Below are 22044 nucleotides of genomic sequence, written 5' to 3'. Positions count from 1 at the left end.
ACGAAAATATAAAAACAAAGAACAAAAAGATAATTTTAACATTCCAATTGGTGATCGCAGACGATGTCGATGATGACAAACAATGACGCCACCGCTATGGGCCACAGGTGACTATTGTGGATGAGGAAAGTGATGATGAGAAGTGATGACCGCTCTACATCTGTGTCGGCACTGATACAGATACCAAGCGACCCTTTTGTCACTCGACAACTTCATCGACATTAATGCAATTATCGGCGATGTCACTCTATATTTGTGTCGATGCCAATGCAATTGTCAATCTATATCAATGTCGATATAGATGTCGAGTAGCCCTTTTGTCGTTCAGCAATTGCGTCGGCAACGATGCAAGTGTAGAGTAACCCTCACCTCTCCCCTCGCAACACTACCATCTGTCACCATTAAATGGAACATTAAAATTATATTTTTACTTTTTACTTTCGTATTTTTGTTAATAAAATCGATAATATTAAGATAAATAAATCTAAATATTTCATTTTAATAACTATAGGAATGTCGATGTAACTTTTTAAAATGTCAAGAATAATGCTAAAGATAATTAATAATAGAAGGTAATATATAATTAGCTTAAAATTTTATGATCACTTCTAATCATAAAAACTTAAAGAAAACACCAATTAATATTTAATATTCTAAGAATGGGATCAATGGGATCAATAAAAAGCAAGGAAGGTAAGAGAAGGAGAAAACAGACCAGACAATCCCATAAAGAGATGAGTTTTGACAGTAGAGCAGGTCTAACGGTTGCATGACACACAGATCCTAACAATTCTGCATCATGTGTAAACAATTAGTTGTGTCCTGCCTTGTCTTACCTCTTGTGGACACTACAGCACAATGTAAGGCATCCATGTCTCCCAAAAATTATAAGCCATTATGATATGAGAAACATAGAGATGGCTAACATATTAGGACTGGTATGAGACCACACAACCATTAATTGTCTTCAACATTTGAAGTGACAGTGTTCCTACTAAACTGCTTTCAACTCACAGTATGTTACATCATCTACACAAGCAAGAAACAAGTAGAAATTTGACAAAGAAATGCCCCCTCAGAGATCTCTTCAGCAGGTTTCGGATGAATTCTCATTTCATTCCAAGTCCTCGGATGAATTTTTGGCTTTTTCGAAGAACTGAAGAATAGAAGAGTAACTTCTTACAGATAGGATACTGGGTAAAGGGCAAGCTAAGCTAAAAAATCATGAACTCCAGATGCTGAAGGACTATTATGAACATCCAGGCAGACTTTAAAAGGAGTCCTCATGGTAGCAGAACATACTTCATTTCCTACAAATGAAGGTGTCAAGGCTTCAAAAGCAAGATGCATGCATTATACACACCTCCACATTGTGTGAGCTGGCCTAAAGATTGAGACTGGCATCTACAAAGCTAAGATCTAGTAGAGTGTAGTCTTTCCGAAATCCTAAGGTTGATATAGGAAAGCAAGATGAGGAAAATGCGGATGAAAAGGATGAAAGGTCTTGAAGGATCCTCGGAGCTCTTGCATCATCAGATTTCTAGTCGTTTCAAGCTATCCGTCACTGTACATTCAGACTCTTCCAGATCCTTTGTGACATCACCAGCCACAGTTTCCTCTATCTGAATTGAAGGCTTTGGTGGAGCGCAGGCCGTAGGCACGACTGAAGATTCCTGGACATCAACCGAGGGCAATGTTTCTTTTACCTGAACTTGAATAGCAGGCGCAATGACTGGTGACATTTCCTTTACTGATGGGGATGTTGTGGCAACTGGTACTGGTTCCTTTATTTGCACAGGAACAGCTGGTGCAGTAACTGGAGCAGATTCCTTGATGGATGCAGAGGAAAACACTGACGGAGAGGATGACACAACTAATAATGGTTCCTTCACTTGAGCTGGGATCACCGGAGTCATCTGTCTTGGAACTGATGGTGGAGCAGCAAAAACTGGCACAGATTGTCTGATGCGGACTGGAGATGCCATGCGGATTGGTGTATGACCAATAGCGGAAGACAGCTGCCGTAACTGAGCTGCTGGTGGTGGCAGTGGTGGAACAGAAAAGACTGGAACTGCTGTCCTTACTGTCACAGGGGGTGCCATGCCATGGCAAGGCCCATTGAAGTGTCTAACTGGAAAATATGGTGCTGCTCCGGCAGCAGGGAACTTCTGGGGCCGAACAGTCTGGTTCTCTGCCTGCTGATAGGATGACACATGAGTTGAATTGTTTATTCTGGGGGAGGTTGCACAAACTCTTGGAGAAGACTTTTGTTGGATAAGAGGTAGGATCTTTGATACCGATGGAGGAGGTTGCACCGAAGCTGGTCTTTTATCCAGCTGAATCGGGAACCTCCTGGGGAAATGAGTTGCATGGGGGTTGTTTGCCATAGCCATCTTTTCCTTCAGGCAGTAGTTGAGGAGGGCTCGAGCAATGGTGATCTGCTCCTGCTCGTCATTGTTCTCTTGTTCGGTCGACAGGTTTGCTGCTTCCTTTGCCACTATGTTGACATGAAAATAGTATTAGAAACATTTACCAGTGGTAACAAAGAATTAATGCAGAAGCTCAGCAACATCGACAAATTTGACAGGGAATCAACTCTAGGCGTGCTACTGAAATCCAACTGGATTAGTGGCAAACAGTTCCAAAGGTTCTCAAACTAGAATGTACTCCTATTAAGAGCTAAGGTAATTATCTAACGAACAAAGATCAGAATAGAATTTATTGGAAAAGAAATTACTTTCCTTGGTAAGCCAAAGCAGGAGCAAACTTGGACACTGCTAGGAAAAGATACAGGAAGGCACTAGTAAGAGCATCGAAAAGTCCGTTGATAGTTTTATGACATGTACTAGAGTCTAGACACTTTCACTGTCTAACAATTTAACTTCTGTGGAATCCTAATCAAAATCTCATTAGATAGATTTGTGATTTATGAATTATCACAGACCTACTAGTTAGAAAGTCGCTTTGTGGTTCTGAGTTATGCTATTGATGTTTTCCAGAGTGTTGTTGGGTTTCAACAGTTTCACTTCCCTAAAGGTGCAAATATTTTCTCTACCAGTAAGTAATTGAATTGAGGACTCAAATAACAAACGAATCCACATCATTGCAAGAATGCCAGCAATGACATAATAATCAAAGATAGGACTCACATATTTTCAATGATGACCATGCTGCCAAAGCAGCATTTTTTTCTGCCTGCTTCTTGTTCTTAGCTGGTTCGCCTGTAAATGTGATTCCAGCAAGTTCCACCGTGCATGTGAAGACAGGTAGGTGTCCAAGTCCCGAACGGATTGTTGTATATGATGGCAATGGTGCCCCAACTCTCTGGGCAATTTCCTGCAGGAGATTCTTATAAACCCCTGTCTCATCCTGTTAAAAGATCATAATCAGTCTCAGGATATCACGGAGTAATAAAATTATAACTCATAAGGGATAGGCTCATCTGCATAAAAGGCTTTGTGTTTGAAATATTTTTGGCACTAGGAACCCAGTTGGAAGGCTACATATTAATCATATTTCCTGGTTTTACTGAAAATCTTTTATACATAAAAGCTACTGGAGTAAAAAAACAAATTCTTGTGCAGTTACAGGTTATGTGCAATTTTCTAAATTATGTTAAAAGGTACTCAACCAAATCGGGGCAAAGACCAAAAACTCAAGCACACAGTTGCCTAGAGCAGACTTTAAGAAGTTAATGATGTTAGAAAGACAGCAGAGAACCTGCTACTTCAGGCTTGTTCTTCATCTATCTTTCATAACAATGGAACACAAGACTAGAAGGTCTAACATTGGCAAAATAACAGTATCAGGCTCTTGTGCTGCCTGTTTAGGTATCATTCATCTTGATTATGTTAACTTGCAACAAATGGAATCAGCAGAAAATCCATCAACATAAACTGTTAAAAGAAAGCTATCTTAACATGCATAACAAAGACATGAACCCACAGTCTATATTGTGAAGCTTAAGCTGTATGTTATGGCTGCATTTCCGACAAACAAGTTATGCAATTAGACAAATGTGCCAATACAAAACATCCATTTCTTAGTGTCCATAAAGAGCATCAGAAAGAGAAGAAAAGAAGGAGAGGGAATTGAAATGTGATTCATAAACCTAAGGTACAACATAAGCTAACAATGAATTTTATCCATTGATGGAACATTCTGAACTCAGAAACCTAGTGAAAGAAAGAAAAGGATAGGTAGTTGAAATGTGATTCCCAAACCTAAGGTACAATAATAGCTATGACATAAAATATTATAGGTTAACTATGAACTTTATCCATCCACGGAACAGCCTGAACTCAAAATATTAATGGACTCAACGAGAAGACAAGGACATTCTATAATTTACATGACCAACTTGTGCCAGAAAAGAATATGACTACAATAGAAATTTCTCTAAGCATAAAACAAATATTATGTAATCATCAGTGTTCACTAGACAAATTTCAGAAGAGGTCAAGAACTTCTAATTTAATGATGGATTCAAAGCTGCTACAGGACAATCACAGAAATAATCAATGGATCCATATATAATTCCACCAACAACGCTCGAAAGTAGAAGTATCATTTGACCATAATTCAATTTCTTGTAGCCTTCCAACTGAGTAGCTTCAATCCACTTGCAATGTATTCATGGGTGCCGTTAGGTGTGGCTACCAAAATTCAAAGACAACCTGTGTCATGTCCTCATCATTGCCTCAAGAGTAACGCTCCTGGAGTCACCACTTATTATTAAACACATTGGATTTAAACTTGTACATGCTGTATGGTGTCTAAATAACAAGGTAAGCTGCTAGTACAACAAGGTTAAACCTTGGCTGGAAAGGCATCCACCATCGATGATCAAAATGTTAAACGCAAGCAACCATAGTTTATTATGTTATGCACTATATAAGTTGTTAACTACGTAAGACAAAAGTTTAAGAGACTAATATTATAACAGCTCGGCACAGATTCCAAAACACTTGGTAAGAACAGTGGTCATTGTGTGGACGAAAATGCCCCCTTTTATACGGACTAACAATGTTAACCGAGATCGATGAGCTCGGCCGAAGCCCTAATGGAAAACCAAGCAGTTATTGTTATCGGTAAACGGGAACAAGGGTCAAATTTTAGACGACTCCGTCGCCGTTCCGGCGAAGCTTCGTGAGCGAAGATGGGGGACCAAAACACATTTTCTTTTGTACAAGAGGAAAGCTAGTCAACCGTGACTCAGAAAGTCTCCTCCTTTCCCACCCTTCATTCGTTCAAAGAACATTATTTCCAGTCCAACGAAAGGAATTCAAGAAGAAAGAATCTCCTTTTGGTTCACCATTTTGATTCCACTCTTTCGCCCCAAAAGTTACCTCATTAACCTAATCGAAATCCCTTCTCAAAGCGACGTTGAGATGAGTGGTAAAAATAGCTTTCTTAAAGCTTACAAGACATGGAAACAAAGATAACTTTTCGCAGAATTTTGTGTTGTGTTGGTCAGATTAGAGAGCAACAGAAGAGCTTAGGAAGGATTCGTTGGGTTATGGATTAAGGAGAGAGGAAGATAGGGGCGGGGGCGGCGACTGGCTACTGACCAGGATGCGGGCGGCGAGGGAGTGAGAGGGCCCGCGCTGCGAGAGGGCGCCGAGAGCCACCTCGGCCGCCGAATGCTCCGCCTGCCGCAGCGTGGTGCAGAAGCTCGGGCTCTCGAACACCTCGCCGTTGAAGTTCACCGCTGCCTTGAACCTCGGCGCGTGATCCGGCCCCTCCCGTACGCACGTGTACGACGGCAGGTTGAAGCAGCTCCGCTGCGCCAACTCCTGCAGCTGGTTCTTGTACATCCTCGCCCTTCCTCGTCCAACCCCCAACCCCCAACAAATCCCAGCAGAGATCACCGTCCGATGGTCGTCGGGCGGCGGGATCCGTCCTCCCGAGCCGTCTCCGGCGTCTCGGACCCTCGCGAGGTCCAGATCCGAAGAATGGCAGCTCCTCCTGCCGGAATCTACCCCTACGGCACGACGCCTTCGGCCAGGGTTTCGCCCTCCTTCACCATCCTCCTCTCTCGGCAGCAAGAAGAGGAAGATCTACTCGGCTTCGAAGCGGAGAAGGGAGAGAAGAGGGAGAAGACTCCGCCTCCAAAATAAGCTTCCATTGGCACCCATATTATATATATATATATATATATATATATATATATATATATATATATATATATATATATATATAATCTTCTTAATTGGGTTATTTAATGACCAGATTAAGAGGCTAATGACTACGTTGGTCTTTGACTCGTCTGTCGATAGTTTTCTAAACGGGGGAGGGCTGTTATTGTCACTCTCTTTTTTCCCATCTTCTGTGAATGACTTGTACCTGTTGCTTTGACCAGATGAAGTGGATAAAAAAATAATAATTATGTTAATTGTCATTGTTTCTGACATTGCATTAATACAAAATTGGTCTAATTAGCTGTGGTCGATGGGTGATACTAACACACCACCCTTTTTCTATCGCACTCCTCTACAAAGTCATGCCGACTAAATCCATCCACCTGCATGCTGCATTAAAATGAGCGATATGATGTTGGTGGGGGACCTCCTCACCTATCTCATTAAATTAGTCCGAGCATCAGGTTTTCAACTCAATTTATTTTGACCTACTAATTTACTTTTAATGATTTCACACTTTACTTCTCCTGAGATGATGTAGCCAAAGGAAAAGGGAAATGTGATCAGAGGCATAGTCATTGATTGGATCGGTGAGTCCAATTGATCCATCTACATATTTAATATTTATTTCCAAATATATAATTATACATTACGCTAAAATTTTAATTTCTAACGCTTAGCAAAAACGTCTTTACCTTATATTTTGGATCAACTAATCTGAGGGCTCAAATCATAGGATGGATCAATCGGGAAGCGATCCGAGCCCTCCATTGGAGTGGACACGGAGGAATCCTCGTAAGAGGGAGAAAGGCTGAAGACCACTGTATCTTTGTCATTAGAGGTTGACAAGGTGGTAAGTACGAGGGTTTCGAAAGGTAATTATCAAATTAAGGGAGGTAAGACTTGGGTTTCTCACCGCGGAGAGAGCGCACGTTGTTGGAAGTGGCTGCCAGCCGATCCCAGCGTGCGTACATAACCGGCATGCAGTAACTCCTAGAGAACTAAAGCAACCTTTCACCGGCCTCTCGATTCACCACCATCACGCCCCAAATAATCCTAAATGGCGCGCTTAGAGAAAATGATTCACGCACATAATATGTACATAACACACAGTATCCCATATATTAATTCATATGTTCAAGTACCTCAAAAATGTTTCCATTCTTTTATGTATTTTACACTGATAATTTCAGCATTGTAAACATAATACATGCATGAGGTGAGGCACTGGAAACCAGCCTTCATGAAACAATAGAACAGTACGTAGTACAAGCCAATTAATAGTATTTTAAATTGATATCAGGTCCTCATCATTGTTCTTTTCCAGTGATCTCAACCATGATTTAACAAACAGAAACTGACCTTTGTAGTAGTCCTCATTTCTGAGATGTATCAGAAATCCCACCCCACCCCCTCCCCCATTTTAACTTGTAAACTGTAAGAATTGCCAAGAAACTAGACCATTAGTGAAGGATCATTAAAATGTCTTAAGTACTTGAAACTTGAAGAAACAACTATATTTTACCAACTTGTACCAAGATATAAAGTTGCTAATTCCATGAGGCTGAATGTTTCCTCAAAATCCTGTAATGGATACAGCATGTTCTTGAAACAAATCCAGTGCACAATCAAGTTACAACTGAAAAGAAACAATAAGCATGTTAACCTAGTTTATGCTTTCAGAAATAGTATTCAAATGAGCAGACAGTTTTGATGGCGTCAAGCCACAGTACCTAATAAATTCTAGTGACACATTTCTTTTTATTTCTCAAACAATGGATCCAACAGACCATGTCAAGCAACGGTACCCCTTTCAGTAGTGTGGTTCCAGATATTTAACATAGAGCTCTGCTGATCACACTCCAATGTAAAGCCAAGGATTCTTAGTTCCCACAAGTTTTTTTCTAATCGAAAATCAATCTCAACACATGCTGAATATCAATTTCTTTTACAAGCGTGTCAGCTGAATATTACTGTTTAATATAGTGTGATAAGTAAAACAGTAGCTTCTTTGAGATCAACACAAACGATTCAGTTTCATAGACTAATTGAATATACTAAGTGCAAATCTTGGCCAATAGTGAAAGACAAGGAAAACAAACTAGGATGTTGCGTAATATCATATTTTCAAGTCAGATTTCAGCTTTATAGCATGTCCTTGTAATGTCCGCACAGGTGATTTAGCAAGAGTATTGTGATGACCCAATGATATTTGTCATACCCTGTGTGAATACAAATGTCGATGTCGTGCCCACCAGCATGGATCAGCATAGACAGCACATCCTCTCTAGCCCATCTGGAGGTTCCTTCTCTTATTCATCAGTTTCAAATTAACATTTTATCTCCGCAAAACACCATAGAAATCAATTTGACAATAGATATGGCTCAAAATAAAAGGCCAAAATAACTGGTAAAAGTTGATAACTGGGGCTTGACACCTTATTACACAGGACAACTTTCATTCTCCATTGAAAATAGAAAAACTGACACTCGTGTAATTCATGTGGTACTCTAAAGAGGCCATCATCTATAGAATTACATGTGCAACCACAATTACTTCCATCATCCACTTGAAAACAGAAAAGCCAAACATCATCTAACCAATGTGGTAGCTCGTGATAAATTGCCTATCACATGTCCAGACACAATAGGCAGAAGCCAAGGAATTTACACAGATTGGTCCCTAGCATGTCCAGTCACACTAGACAGATGCTTACTACATGAATAAGTTTCCAAATAATCTGGTCTAGAATGAGTACAACGAGACCAATATCAAATCTCTTTGTCATAGGATAAACACCATCTACTGATAGAGAATTTAATCTACTGATAACAAAATTGCCTTCATAGGCATGAATTAAATCATAATGAAAACTAAAACTATACGGAAAACAAAAAAAATATATAATATCTAAATCTTGTTAAATTTCTTAACAGTATTACATCAAATCTTAGCTCATTAGAACATCTGTGGAAAAAATGGTCATTAGTCAGTGGTCTCGATGACAAAATTTTTACCTGAAATGTAATTATGGCAAGGTGATGTCATCACAAAGTGTTGCAAATGATAATCTTCGATCCACTCATGGCCTACTCGAGGTAACAAAATGATAATAGTCCTCTTCATCATAGAGTTTCCTGAAACATCAGAAGAGATTTTTACTTGAAAAACTAATCACAAATCCCAAAATTTTGTGAATAACTTAACTTGCTATCACGCTGCTGGAACATGGTGATAGAGAATTTGGAAGTGAAGGTTGATCAATAAAATTGACAACATGCAAACACAAAGAAAATCCAAAATACATTTAGGTGCAATGTTTCTAGTTAATACCTCCTGTTACAAGATGACAAGATCAACATGGGTACAGACATTCAATTTATACCCCAGTTCAATACAGATGAAGGAAAATTAAGTGTGTTCACTTAATTGGAACACCGATAAGACATGTATCCCACATCAGTTACAATAACTGGGTTTCCATTTTTTTCCCTTTCCCTTCAGAGGTTATATTTTTCAGTTAGGAATCATCCTATAGTATATCCACTATGTACTCTTTAATAGGAGAATTATTTTCATTTAAAATTGCATCTCTTATTCATTCTTTTGATAGTTAGGACCAAAAAACCTAATAATTTGCATGTACTAAAGCAAATATAACAATCTGACAACTTATGAATACAGGACAAGTAAAAAAATAATGATTTTAAAGAGTCTGTTGGTATTAATGTTTGAACTGCCACAATTCCAGGGTATCATCTGAAACAACAAAATCCACACAGTTCCATAACCTGAAACCAGGGAATCTCAGAGACTCAAATTGCCACACTTAAAATGCAGCCACAGCCTATTTTTTTGTTTTATGTTTACATGTTTAAGTCATTAACTTAGCTATTTTATAGAGTTGATTCATAAAAATAAATCTGACCACACTCATGACTCATCCCTTGATCCTATAGTGCAGTTGAACAATGGAGACAACGTAAATAAAAAAACATGGAAGAGAAAGCAAGGATGATGGTTCTCCTTTAATGGAGAGGTCACCAAGAGAGAGGTTGATACCAGGACAAAGTCAAAATAAGGCAGTTTTCAACCTTTTCCTTTATTTATCTTTGTTTTCCCTCTTGTTTTTCTTTTTTCCTTGCTTTCCTTTTTGTGTTTTTACTTCTGCTGGCACCCCTATTTCATCCTGGTGATTTGCGGTGCCAAACTGGCAGCACATACTGCACCAGTCACCAGTTAAAATTTTGGGCAGGGATTCTAGCAGCATGCTAAACCTTGGGTAACCTAATTATGTATCCAACTTTCAATGAATGGGATCATTCCATTGTATGTCTTGGCTTAAATATTCCCAGGAAACTTGCAATTGCATACAATTGGGAAGATGTACAATCTACATTTCTTTATTATAGAAATAATCTCAAACAATTTAGATTAATTTTGCCTAATGCAAGAACAAATAATCAGTAAAGTACCTGCTTTTCTGACATCAGTATAAAAACATGTTGACTAATAGATATGTAGCATGGTTGTCATGAATTAGCAATACAATAATGTGGATTATATTTCATTCTAGTCAATGTTTGATGAAGTTAAATGGAGTTATGTAGAATCTATTCTACTATCCACAGCAGAACTATAACAATATGGCAGGAACAATTTTTAATTAGATTTTGTTACGATACTCCATTCTAGTTAAAATCATCAGCAACCTACTAACAGATCGTATTCAAGAATCCATTTTACAGTTTTTTTTTGCAGCAAAGAAATGAGCTGCATAAGCAACCAGTAAAAGGATGGTATGAAGTTACCTCTATGCTAAATCAGGATAACAATAAGGCAGGAACAATTTTTAATTAGATCTTGTTACGATACTCCATTCTAGTTAAAATCATCAGCAACCTACTAACAGATCGCATTCAAGAATCCATTTTACAGTTTTTTTTTGCAGCAAAGAAATGAGCTGCATAAGCAACCAGTAAAAGGATGGTATGAAGTTACCTCTATGCTAAATCAGGATATTAGTGTTTCAGCTTCATGCAAAGGAGTGCAACCACCACAACTAACTTTAAATGATTCATTTAGAAAAAGAGCATCTGCTGGAATTAACAGGGGCAAATATTTTTTTTGTGACAAAGATAAGTTGGACTAGAACTTACGCCAAATCCTCAATAGTCTCAGATTTTATCACAGCTTTCCCTTCAGCAAGTTCTAGGCAAGAATGATGCATTATCATTTCCTTCAGAGTTTGCTTTGTACTTTTGATGTCATTGTCCCACAAAATGCTCTGCAATTCAGTATAATTCACACAACTCAATTGGAGAAGTGCATAACTTTGGCCAAATAGCTTCCTTTAAAAGAAGCAAAAAAATTTGCAAATACAATATCCATTATCAGAAAAGAAACATGAAATTTGAAGCATTCAAGATGCACACCTTTCTGACATACTCTCTCTTTATATCATCCCAAGGCAATTTGCCCTTAGCAGAGAAGATTGAAGCATTCCAAAGTGCACCTCTAGCTACCATAATTGATGAGGCCCCTGAAATGTACACAAGGTGCACTAAGAAAAATTCTGCATTTTTTTGCATAATATAAAGCACTTTAGATGGATTAACATGTGGCGTAGTTTATCATCAAACAAATGCATTATTGCAAGTCTATGTAATTAATATTTATTGTTTAGCTTACATGAGTAAACAAACAACATCAAGCATTGTCTACCAAAGTGTACAAACACAAAATTGGAGAAGAAAATCATAGGAATGATCCATCCGTGCTAAAGAAGTTTCTTTTTCTCTCATCCCATATCTGAATATTGCATACGTAAGAGTATGCAAGTGACCTCAAGTGTTCCAGACATGTAAAAATTAAAAGCTATTCCAAATCTAATGCCCACTTGCCAGCTTCATGACCAGATGATTGTAAAGTGTTGATCTAATGTCAGAGGTTGAACAAAATAAGAGTTTGGTAACTGAAACTCCCATTCTTAGCATAGAAATAATGATACTATTAGGAGAGGTTCTAATTTTTTCCATTTATAGTGAAAATAACTGTTATTCAATTCAGAGAAATACATCATAGTATTACTCATCCTTGGAATATTCAGATAGCATGCCACTTGTGAAGCACTGACATATGTCAAGAATGACATTTTCTATAGCTACCTCAGATGACACGAGGCAGCCATTATGAGAAAATTTTCAAGCGGAGACAACACTCAAGTATAAAAATGTCAAACTTAGTAGAAATGTGATTCTCCGGAGGCCTATATAGTTATATATAGAAAGCCTAAGAACATATCAAGATTATATAAGCAAAATTTGCCAATCTAGGATAGTAGATTTTTTTAGAAAAATTAAGTATTCAGATTAACTTATACCAGAGTGCCTAGATTATAAACGTTGACCTTTTTTAGGCCTTGTCCTAAATATGCAAAAGCTTGCCATATGGTAATTGCTATCCTTACCTGTAGCATTTTTCATTCTATCAAAATCTTCATACTCAAAGACATCACCATTTGCTATAACAGGTATAGATAACGATGCTACAACATCTGCAATCTCATTCCACTTTGCAGGATCCCTTGGTCTATCTTTCACTCTTCTGCAATAGAACAAAAATTAAATGTTATATAAAGGCCAACAGGACATAAGAAATATATTTGAGAACATACACATTAATGTCCTTGAACCTACTTCATCTAACCCATACTGTTGCAAGACAACCTATTGTTCATTTTTCTTTTCAATTTAAACATTTTTGTGTCCTGACAATTCATTAATTTCTATATCTCCATATATGACAGTAATAAATCATCCAAAGTAAATGTCTCGGATATGAAACATTCATACTGCACCCTCAATATATGCCACATAAAACAAGTTAACAACACCACTGTGATATCAACCTGAATTAACAAATTATAACATCATCATGGTAAAAGTGGCTAGAGCCAACTGATACTAAAACTAATTGGTCACTGTAAATATGACTCTAGACTTGAATAATCTTTTATCTGGGAAACTAGAGCAGCCCATATCAAGCCCTATGTCTGACTAATAAAATATCCCACTTCAGATGATGGATGAAAGAGAGTTTCAATACCTTCCATGAACAGCCACAGCCGAAACACCAGTCTTTTCGATTCGGCGTGCTAGTTCCACAGTTGCTTGAGATGAAGTAAGAAGGCGAACCTTACATGTTACTGTTGTATCCAAGTTCCTTCTTAAGGTTGTCAATATCTAAATGACGAAGAAATACAGTCATCTAATAGAATTAAGAACCTCATGATGATAATAAGATATATAAACTACAATAGCATAAAAATTAAACACTTGCAGTACATCATGAATAAGCTCTGGTTTAGAGAGTAGTGCAGCACCCATTCCTCCGCTAATGGAGAAAGACTTGGGGCAGCCCATATTGATATCTATTGCTGCCACATCTTTGCACCTGAAAAATATACAATCACATATAAACTGACAATAGATGGTGATAATGTTAAAATCAATTCTAAGCTACATATGGTCATATACAGTGTAGCATACCATAGAAGTAAATAAGTTATCTGGAAAGCATAGAAGAAACTGTCACATAAGGCTAGCAGCATCATAATAATTGGTAGCAGAAGAAACAATGAACTTGTACAATAAAGTTATAAACTATGGAAGGAACAAATGTAAGCAATGTCGAAATACTTTTGTCCATAAGGAACACATTGTCATTTGCAGTACCCACTGGTCAAGTTTGGCAAAATGTGCAGAATTGAATTCTCAAGTATAAGATAATTGAGGGAGAGCACTATGCTTCTTCCCTAGATAAGCTGAGATTGAGTTATATTTTCTAACTGTGGTGGATACCAAGCCGTCAGCATGATGATAATTACCATGATGAAAACATAATTCTCTTTATATTAAACTAGAATGGGTTGCACAATGACAGCCTTGGAAACTTACTTTCTGCTTACAGTCTCTTCTCACTAGAGTGAATGGAATCAAGAGATGAATTTGAAAAATCCAAGATGGCATTCAATTATGAGTAACTCTCCAGTTGTAATTATTCAAATTGCAGCAATACCATATTTTAACTCATTCACGTGAAATTTCCAAGGAAAAGTTTGGAAGTAAACTCCTTGAACAATAGACCTTGTTTGTTAGGTAATAAAATTCTATAAGTAGCAAGTAACATGTGAAGCAAGAATGAAATTGACTCATCAAAACATGTCAAACATCTTTTCGGTCGGGCCGACCATAGCAATTACAATTAGGGTCCTGATAAGAATTTCTGACCCTAAGTGTTTTAACAGTTATATAAAACAGGTCAAACATCTAAAATATGTTCAAAATGATCAAGGTGGAACAACAGGAGACCTGAAAAGATACCAGAAGATGGAGGGTCCTTAGAAAATAGGTGTGCATACGAGATCACTACTTATTAGAAAAATACGTGATCAACAAGTGCCAAAAAAGTATCACTTACAATGGCAACATAACAAACACCAAAGGGAAATGACACACCAACAAGGTAATACATGGTTTATGGTCTCGGTATCTATTACCATAAATGGAATATTACTGGTCCTTACTCTTCTTGCAACTAATTGGCACAAGAAATGGAAGGTATTGGCACTATTTTCAAGGGCCACAATGAAAAAGAATAAAAGAAAAGCTGACTCTGCGAAATAGAGCATTTCCACTGCTGCTTTATATACCCATAGCAAAAGACAAAAGCAGACTTGTCTTAGTGACCAGAGGTCATGTATGATTTTTTTGTCAAACAGCCAGCCACTTTCCCTTTTACACAGATGCACTTATTTAAGCATGATTATTAGAACTATACCGGACTGGCCAGTCCAACCAGATAACCCATGAATTGGATATCTGTCTGACACTGTTCTGTTTAAGGAGCAATGGTGCCATAATACTGGAGCAAACTGGATGACCCAGGTAGTTTTGCAATGAACCACAAGAACCAGTAGGGTGAAGATGAACCGACTGATTTTTTTCTTTTTCCCTATGCAAAAGACATCAGTATGCCTCCTTTCAAAGGCAAATTGAATAAAAATTGTGGGCATCTAAGTTATGTCAACATCATAACCTAGTTATCAGATATTTCCTATTATCATTCCCCTTGCATCTATCATACTCACCACTGCAGCCACACCTCACTGTCGTTTTCATGTCTCAGTCACATCTACTGCCACCAAGAGAAGACAGAGATGGAAGAATAGGAGGAGCATAATAAGAAGAATAGTAGAAGAACAAGAAAAAAAGGAAACGAGGAGAAACAAGATAGGAAGGAGAGAAGGTGAAGAAAGCAAGGAAAAAAAGAGGGAGGAGCAGATGAATAAGGAGAAGAATGTGAGGGTGAATATGAAGGGGGAGAAAAAAGATAAAAGGAGAAGAAACAAAAAAGGAGAGGAACAAAATAATAGAAAAAAGAATATAATAAGAATATAATATTGTATAATATTTTTAAAAACATATTTTATTTAAAGTTATGGTTTGACCACCTTGTGAACTCAAGCTTGGTCGGGCCAATGACTGGTTCGTTTCTAATAGCCATGAACTTAAGGCTACAACGACAACAACAAAGCAGCCATAAAGTCCCAACAAATAAGAAATCTTTTTCACTTAATACTTTAATAGTTAAGCAATCACAAGTCTTCTTAGTCCTATGAATCTACCAAAACTGACACTTAGATCATCATTGTCCATAACCTTATGAACTGGAAGCTCTTCAATCTCAATGTCCAAACAGGACTCCAGACTCGCTATCAAAATTTGCATAAACAATAGCCATACTAGTCGAGCAATAGTCAACTAAATGGCTTTACAGGTCCACAAATAACACCCGAAGCTGCCATAAATCCCATTTGAAAGTTGAATGATGTCATAGTGATACCCTATGGTATTGATTATTAGGGAAAGAGATTTGTCAAGTCAAATTAAATTCTAAGGCAAATTAGTGCAATTACGATTCTGTGTCCACACAAATGATTATCCATAATTTAGTGTTGTATTAAATTGAGAAACTTCAAAGAACATATTCAAAGCTTGACAGTGAAATTATTTGTTGCCTAAAGACTATAGACGGATATCATCTAATTCTAACAAAACATGTGTAGTGATTAGATTAACTCTTGTTAAATTCTTACACTATTTGAGCAGCAGTGAGAGCCCTCACAGCATCAGACGTGCCCATCTGAAACACAACCCTGTTCCTCTCCTCATGACAAGTTCTGAAGACAACATTGCTGGTTCCTTTCTCCACAAAATCAGTTGTGCCAAGAAATTCTGGTCATAGTACACATTAGGTTTCCAGCAAAAAGAGAAGATAATTACTAAAGTGACAACAATATGTCAAAGAAGTTCATTAAGTTGTTCCTATATGTTATCATTATTAACATAAATTAGCAACACGGAGATAAAGTATGAAATGTTGCCACCATATGATACCTCATGAATGGAAGTAAATTTGAATCATTACTAGCTAGAATCAAGGCACATATACATGAATGAAAGTAATTGCGAATCATCACTAGCTAGAATCACTACTAGCTAGTATCAAGCCACATACAAGTTATCTTTCATAAGCATTTACAGACTAAAGAAGAACATATAAACAATAAGCATGATGCAGATCAACTACATAAAAATCCAGAAGAACACTAAAATTTTGTACGCTATTAACAGACATAAATTTTTCACTAATAAATACCATAGAACAGCAGGTCCATCTTCCAACTTAATCAATTTGAAATCAATGTATCCACCCATAGATACTATCACCAAACAAAAAATGAAGTAACATCGGCAACAATCAACACAAAGCCAATTTCTATTGCTGGAGTGGCAAAAGGAACTAAGCAACATCACCAAAGATAAACAGACAATCTTCCATCCACTACATATAACTTGTACCCCATGTAGACAAAACAATCACCAAAGTCCTGAACATCTGTCAACTCCCCACATTTCATACAAATCAAACCCTGCAAAGTTATTTACTTGACTCCTACTCGTCGAGTTCAATTCAAATAGTAAGTAAAATATTTTCTTTAACTAACAAAATATCTAAGCATTTATGAATGTATTGTCTTCACCCCTTTTAAACAGGTTGTCATCATGTGATTTATCACCTCAAGGAGTTCATCGTCATGTCTGGATGACAAGATATCCTTTTAATTTTATAGTGTAGATTATAATGCATCAGTGCATGAAAATTTATTGTCTATCACTCGGTTCTTGTTCTTGCAACTGAAACTTGAATGCTTGTATGTAGAACCAGGGCATCGTTCTGAAAATGATAATACACCTGAACTTATTGCTTTAAAGATCACCACTTCACTGTTTAATCCCACAATCCTCAACAAAGAATCATTTCTCTTTCATTCCTTCAATATGTGTTTTTATGTTGTTTCCATGACTTCAATGATCCGAGGCAACATAACATTCTGGTCTGCATAACATTATCATGTAATCATGATAATCACAAATCCTAACATAATCTATGGAGAATAGTAATGATCCAATCATGGACAACATGTCAGTGGTCTTACTACTGAGAAAATTTAAGGAATGTCCTGCCAAACATTCTTTAGCCCAGGTGTTCAACATTGTGACAAATAATCCCAATATAAGAATTTCCATCAACACATAAAAAATCAAACAATGTTGCAGAGACAAGTCAAGCTAACCATTTATGATTTCGATATTTTGTCCTTATCTCTTATTATCCTGTACAGAAGTTCTCTTTATTGTTGACAAATGCATTCAGCATAAACTACATGATTAATATGTTTCCACTTTCAGTTAGGATAGTAATAACAAGTATCTCAAAAAAGTGTTTGCATTATGTATTAGACATATCATCAAGAATTCGGGAAAGTGAACAATCAAATTCACAATGAGTAACTACTATTAACAGATTCATGCTTAACGCTAGAATAGAACAGCTTCAACAGGACCCTTAACAAAAGTTCTAAAAAATTAAAATCTGTAGCCCAACCAGAGGAAGTCTGCCAAACAACTTGGCAGAATTTTTAATCAAAATATTTTTATGTCCACACACTCAAAATACTTATTGCTTTAGCACATGGTTCGTCTTACCAGTCCATACTAATGTACTGACCGATCATTGGTACAATATATATCGAATTGTACCAACAAACCAAAACATGGTACGGTGCAGCAGACCGATATGTTAGTATGTACCGTCCATATTAGTCCACTGTCGAACCGGTACATACTACCCATACCGAGTGGTACGGCAAACCTTGCTTTAGCCCATACTTTTTGGGTGGAGAAAAGGACAAGCATGAATCCATCCTCTAGTCAATGGAAGATCCAAAATTTTCTAATGAACTGTTTGGTTCAGAAATTCATATTCCATGGATAGGGAAAAATATTCTAAATAAAGATTCACATCCCAAGTACCATCCTTGTTGTGTACGAAAAACAAGGGGAAATATAGAACACTTGAGGACAAAACGTGGGAAAATCTGGGGAAGCCAAAATGGAATAGCAATATTCACTTATTTATGATGCTCACGGAAATACGTATGGCATTTCCTGATTCCTGTTTAGTTGTAATTTTGGTCTATAAATATATGAGTTCTTGCTTAGTACTTGGGTTGGTTTTTACTGGTTCTACACATCTTCGGTGAAAAGTAATCTACCATAAGCCTCTCCTATCCCCATACAAATGACCGAAAAAGGAAATAACCAGATTAATGTCCTAACCAAGTAGTTTTCAAATACAACAAGCATACTTAATATTGATAGCATAAAAGATGCCAAAAACTAAACTTCTGCAGGGAAATAATATACACATAGACAAAACATAAATGAGAAAAGTCAGCAATCAGCCCAACCAAAAACAAGCCCCAGACACTATGTACACAAAAGAAGTAGTAGGAAAGGCAAAGAAGAACAGTATTCACGCCATAAATCCTTGACATAATTGCCAGTAGCTAACTGCATATCAAATAGCTAAGTACCATTTATGCGTCGTTCGCATTTAACCATTTTGTGATCTATAATTTCCTCCCCATAAGTTATATCTGCACCGTATCCTGCTGCAAGTAACCTAAATGATAATGTACCCTATAAAAGGGAGAAAAACAACATAAATTTGGATAAAAAGATGAAAAATGTCAAACTAGTTGTCTCTAGAAATGGCAATAAACTAGAAATGTCAATGACAGAAAATTACATAAATTCAAGAAAGGTTTTGCAAATCATGCATAACAGCAACCTGCTATTCCCTCAATTTACCAAATCAAACTGATCACTTAACTAAAAAAATGATTATTTTTGAAAAAAAAATATATTTTGTCATGGGAAATGAACCATGCAACTTAAACTGTCAGAGGCATTTAATTTGCTGTTTGCTTGAAACAATCTTGTGATGACTATTTTGTGAACTTTTCACTTTTTTGACAGTACATGCGGATTAGTGGGTAAGACATGAGCTTACTCATGCCAAAATTTGGTTAAAACAAGTACACTATATTTCACTTGAATATGGAAAGCCAATAACAAATCTCTCACTATTTATCATCACATGGTAGTTATCAAATATTGAGATTATGTAGACCAGATTTTTTTATTCCTCTGGTCTTCTTTTATGCCATAAAGGATGAAAATATTTGTTTGTCACTTGGTGCATTAACTCATACCAGGATAGTGAATGAAACTGGTTTATTCTCTACCTTGTTTTTACTTTCTCTTATCATGATTCTTTACTCATCTATCTAATTATTCAACAACCACAATAACAAAGCCGTAAAATCCCAACTATTTAGAACAGACTAAATGGATCTTTTGCCGTTATTGAAGTATGTAAAAAGTCATATATTTAATTTAGTTAAGAGCATTTAAATCTTTATTCATGATTTCCATTAAAGTATTTTTATGTCTTCGTCTGCTTCTCATCATACCAAACATTTCATCTCTTCTAATTACCCCATCTATACGTCTCTTGAATTCGCACCATCTTAAATGGATTTTCCTCACTTTTATCTCCATCAAAATAATACCTAGTTGTTTATACGTAGAAATATTTTTTTTCTTATCTTTCCTAATAACTCTACGTATTCATCTCAACATTCTCATCTTAGCAACACAAACAATATGGTGTTTCTTAACTGCCCAACACTAAAATCCATAAATTATTAGAATCTAATAATTTTCTTATAATTTTTTCTTTAAATCTTAAAGGTATCCGATGATCATGCAAGACTCCTAATGTCCCTTATCATTTTAACCATCTTTTTTATCTTATTACCCTAACTTGGAAATATTGTTATCTGAGGTTAATCATAACTTTTATGGTGTTTTCCCTGATTTAATGAGAAAAATCCAATGTATAAGTAGCAAATAATTTATGTATCATAAGGACTCTGGGATGGATGATTTTCTTTTCTCTTCTCATGATTCTTTCCTCTTCTATCTGCTTAATCTAACCCTGATAAGAATTCTCATTTTCATACCCTAAAAAAATGGGAATTTTTTTAGGGCAAACAACAAAGGAATGTACCAGAAGTCCAATTGTAAACAACAAAGCTTCTGGTATACGCCCAACAGTACAGTTCTCATTTTTGGTTCTGTCACGACGCAAAAGGAATATACCAGAATTTCGAGTTGCACGTTTGCAAGAAAAAACGCTTCAAGAACCGTTGATTGATGGAACAAAGGATCCACGACCTACAACTAAGATCAGCCTCGGAGACTTAAATCCGATGTTACAGACAATGGATACTCAATTCCGGAGATGATGAGAACATCCAGATCCTAATCGCCAAAAAAACCCTAATGCTAGTTTCAGATAATTATTATTCATGTCCTGTGGTTTGCTAAGTGGATTTCCGATTTCTACCACAACCACGAAAACCACAAATCAACCAAAGAAGAGATTTAATCTACGCGTTAGAAACATACAAATCCGAAGCAATATAAACAAAGAGGTCATATTTGGATCCCAAAAAACGGAATCGGGAGCAATCGGCAAGATTCGGGGCATGCGGTAGGATCCAAGAAACCAAGAAGAACCAAGAAAAGGGATCGATTCGAGACGGACCACTCGGACCATGGGGGCGAGAACCAGCTTGTTGTGGTAATCCATGGCGCGGCGCCGCCGTCCGCCTCGCTTTCTTCCGCGTCGGGGTTTCCCCTCTTTGCTGCGTCTGTCGCGGAAAGAGACGGCAGTGTTTCGCTGCTTGTGTTGGGGGAAGGGAGGGGTTTACGCGTATCGCGTTGTTCCGCAGTTGCCGGTAGCCGACCGCCCTTCCTACGCTCGCGAAGGGCCAACGAGAGAGGGGACCCAGATTCTATTCTTTTCTTTTCTTTTCTTTTCTTTTCGTTCATGGGCAAATTCTTAAAAGAAAAAATCAACTTTTCGTTATTTTCCGCTGATCATAAAATATCTCATTTTATTTCTAGTAAACGTTATCAGAAGTCATTACATATTATCCATTTCTTATAGGTAGACCTCTTTCTCTAAATCTAAAAAATTATATTAATTTTTTTTATAATCATAAAAGTAAAATATTCAACTCTATTTATTTTAATATTATCGTGTATGAAAAATACAACACATAAAAGCACATACATATATAATAAAAAATAATAAGTAAAAAGATAATTTTAATAATGGTGACGGATAATAGTGTTGTGGATGGTTATGGTAGTGGTGACAAGAACGATACGATGGTCGACCTTGCTGTTGTTGATCCAAACATCGACAATGATGAAGAAGATGAGGCAACGTAGTGCAGAGTTGACATTGCATCGAATGATACGATGGTCGACAAGAACGAAGATGAGGTAAAGTAGTGCGACATCAAAGGAGGAAGAGGGGGCAGATAAGACATCTATGTCGACACCATACCTCTTTGTC

General features: G+C 37.0%; 2 protein-coding genes across 25 annotated transcripts; both read right to left on the bottom strand.

Annotated features, from left to right (window-relative positions):
* Positions 1-874: 874 nt before the first annotated feature.
* On the bottom strand, positions 875-6123 carry LOC135597389 (double-stranded RNA-binding protein 6-like). Of its 3 annotated transcripts, none has more exons than XM_065090273.1 (4): positions 5571-6123; positions 3150-3369; positions 2298-2497; positions 875-2198 (listed from the first exon to the last, which is right to left on the bottom strand). In XM_065090273.1, the coding sequence occupies exons 1-4, from the start codon at positions 5814-5816 to the stop codon at positions 1533-1535; spliced, it is 1332 nt and encodes a 443-aa protein (XP_064946345.1). In that variant the 5' UTR covers positions 5817-6123; the 3' UTR covers positions 875-1532. The 3 variants fall into 3 exon arrangements, with proteins under 3 accessions (XP_064946345.1, XP_064946347.1, XP_064946344.1); XM_065090275.1 differs by having other exon boundaries at positions 875-2195; XM_065090272.1 differs by having other exon boundaries at positions 875-2497.
* Positions 6124-7274: 1151 nt separating this feature from the next.
* Positions 7275-21481, bottom strand: LOC103971623 (uncharacterized). Of its 22 annotated transcripts, none has more exons than XM_065090267.1 (12): positions 21226-21481; positions 19145-19250; positions 16301-16439; positions 13488-13596; positions 13249-13385; positions 12611-12747; positions 11577-11683; positions 11301-11428; positions 9159-9278; positions 8362-8451; positions 7676-7779; positions 7275-7575 (listed from the first exon to the last, which is right to left on the bottom strand). In XM_065090267.1, exons 1-9 carry the CDS (start codon positions 21268-21270, stop codon positions 9224-9226), a joined length of 963 nt encoding a protein of 320 aa, XP_064946339.1. In that variant the 5' UTR covers positions 21271-21481; the 3' UTR covers positions 7275-7575; positions 7676-7779; positions 8362-8451; positions 9159-9223. The 22 variants fall into 22 exon arrangements, with proteins under 22 accessions (XP_064946339.1, XP_064946340.1, XP_064946338.1 ...); XM_065090268.1 differs by having other exon boundaries at positions 8362-8446; XM_065090266.1 differs by having other exon boundaries at positions 8362-8436.
* Positions 21482-22044: the final 563 nt, after the last annotated feature.

The sequence above is a fragment of the Musa acuminata genome, chromosome BXJ1-11, assembly GCF_036884655.1.
Source record: "Musa acuminata AAA Group cultivar baxijiao chromosome BXJ1-11, Cavendish_Baxijiao_AAA, whole genome shotgun sequence".
NCBI classification, from domain to species: Eukaryota; Viridiplantae; Streptophyta; class Magnoliopsida; order Zingiberales; family Musaceae; genus Musa; species Musa acuminata.
Note: the sequence above shows the minus strand (reverse complement) of the source record. Positions and strands in the feature narration are given on the sequence as shown.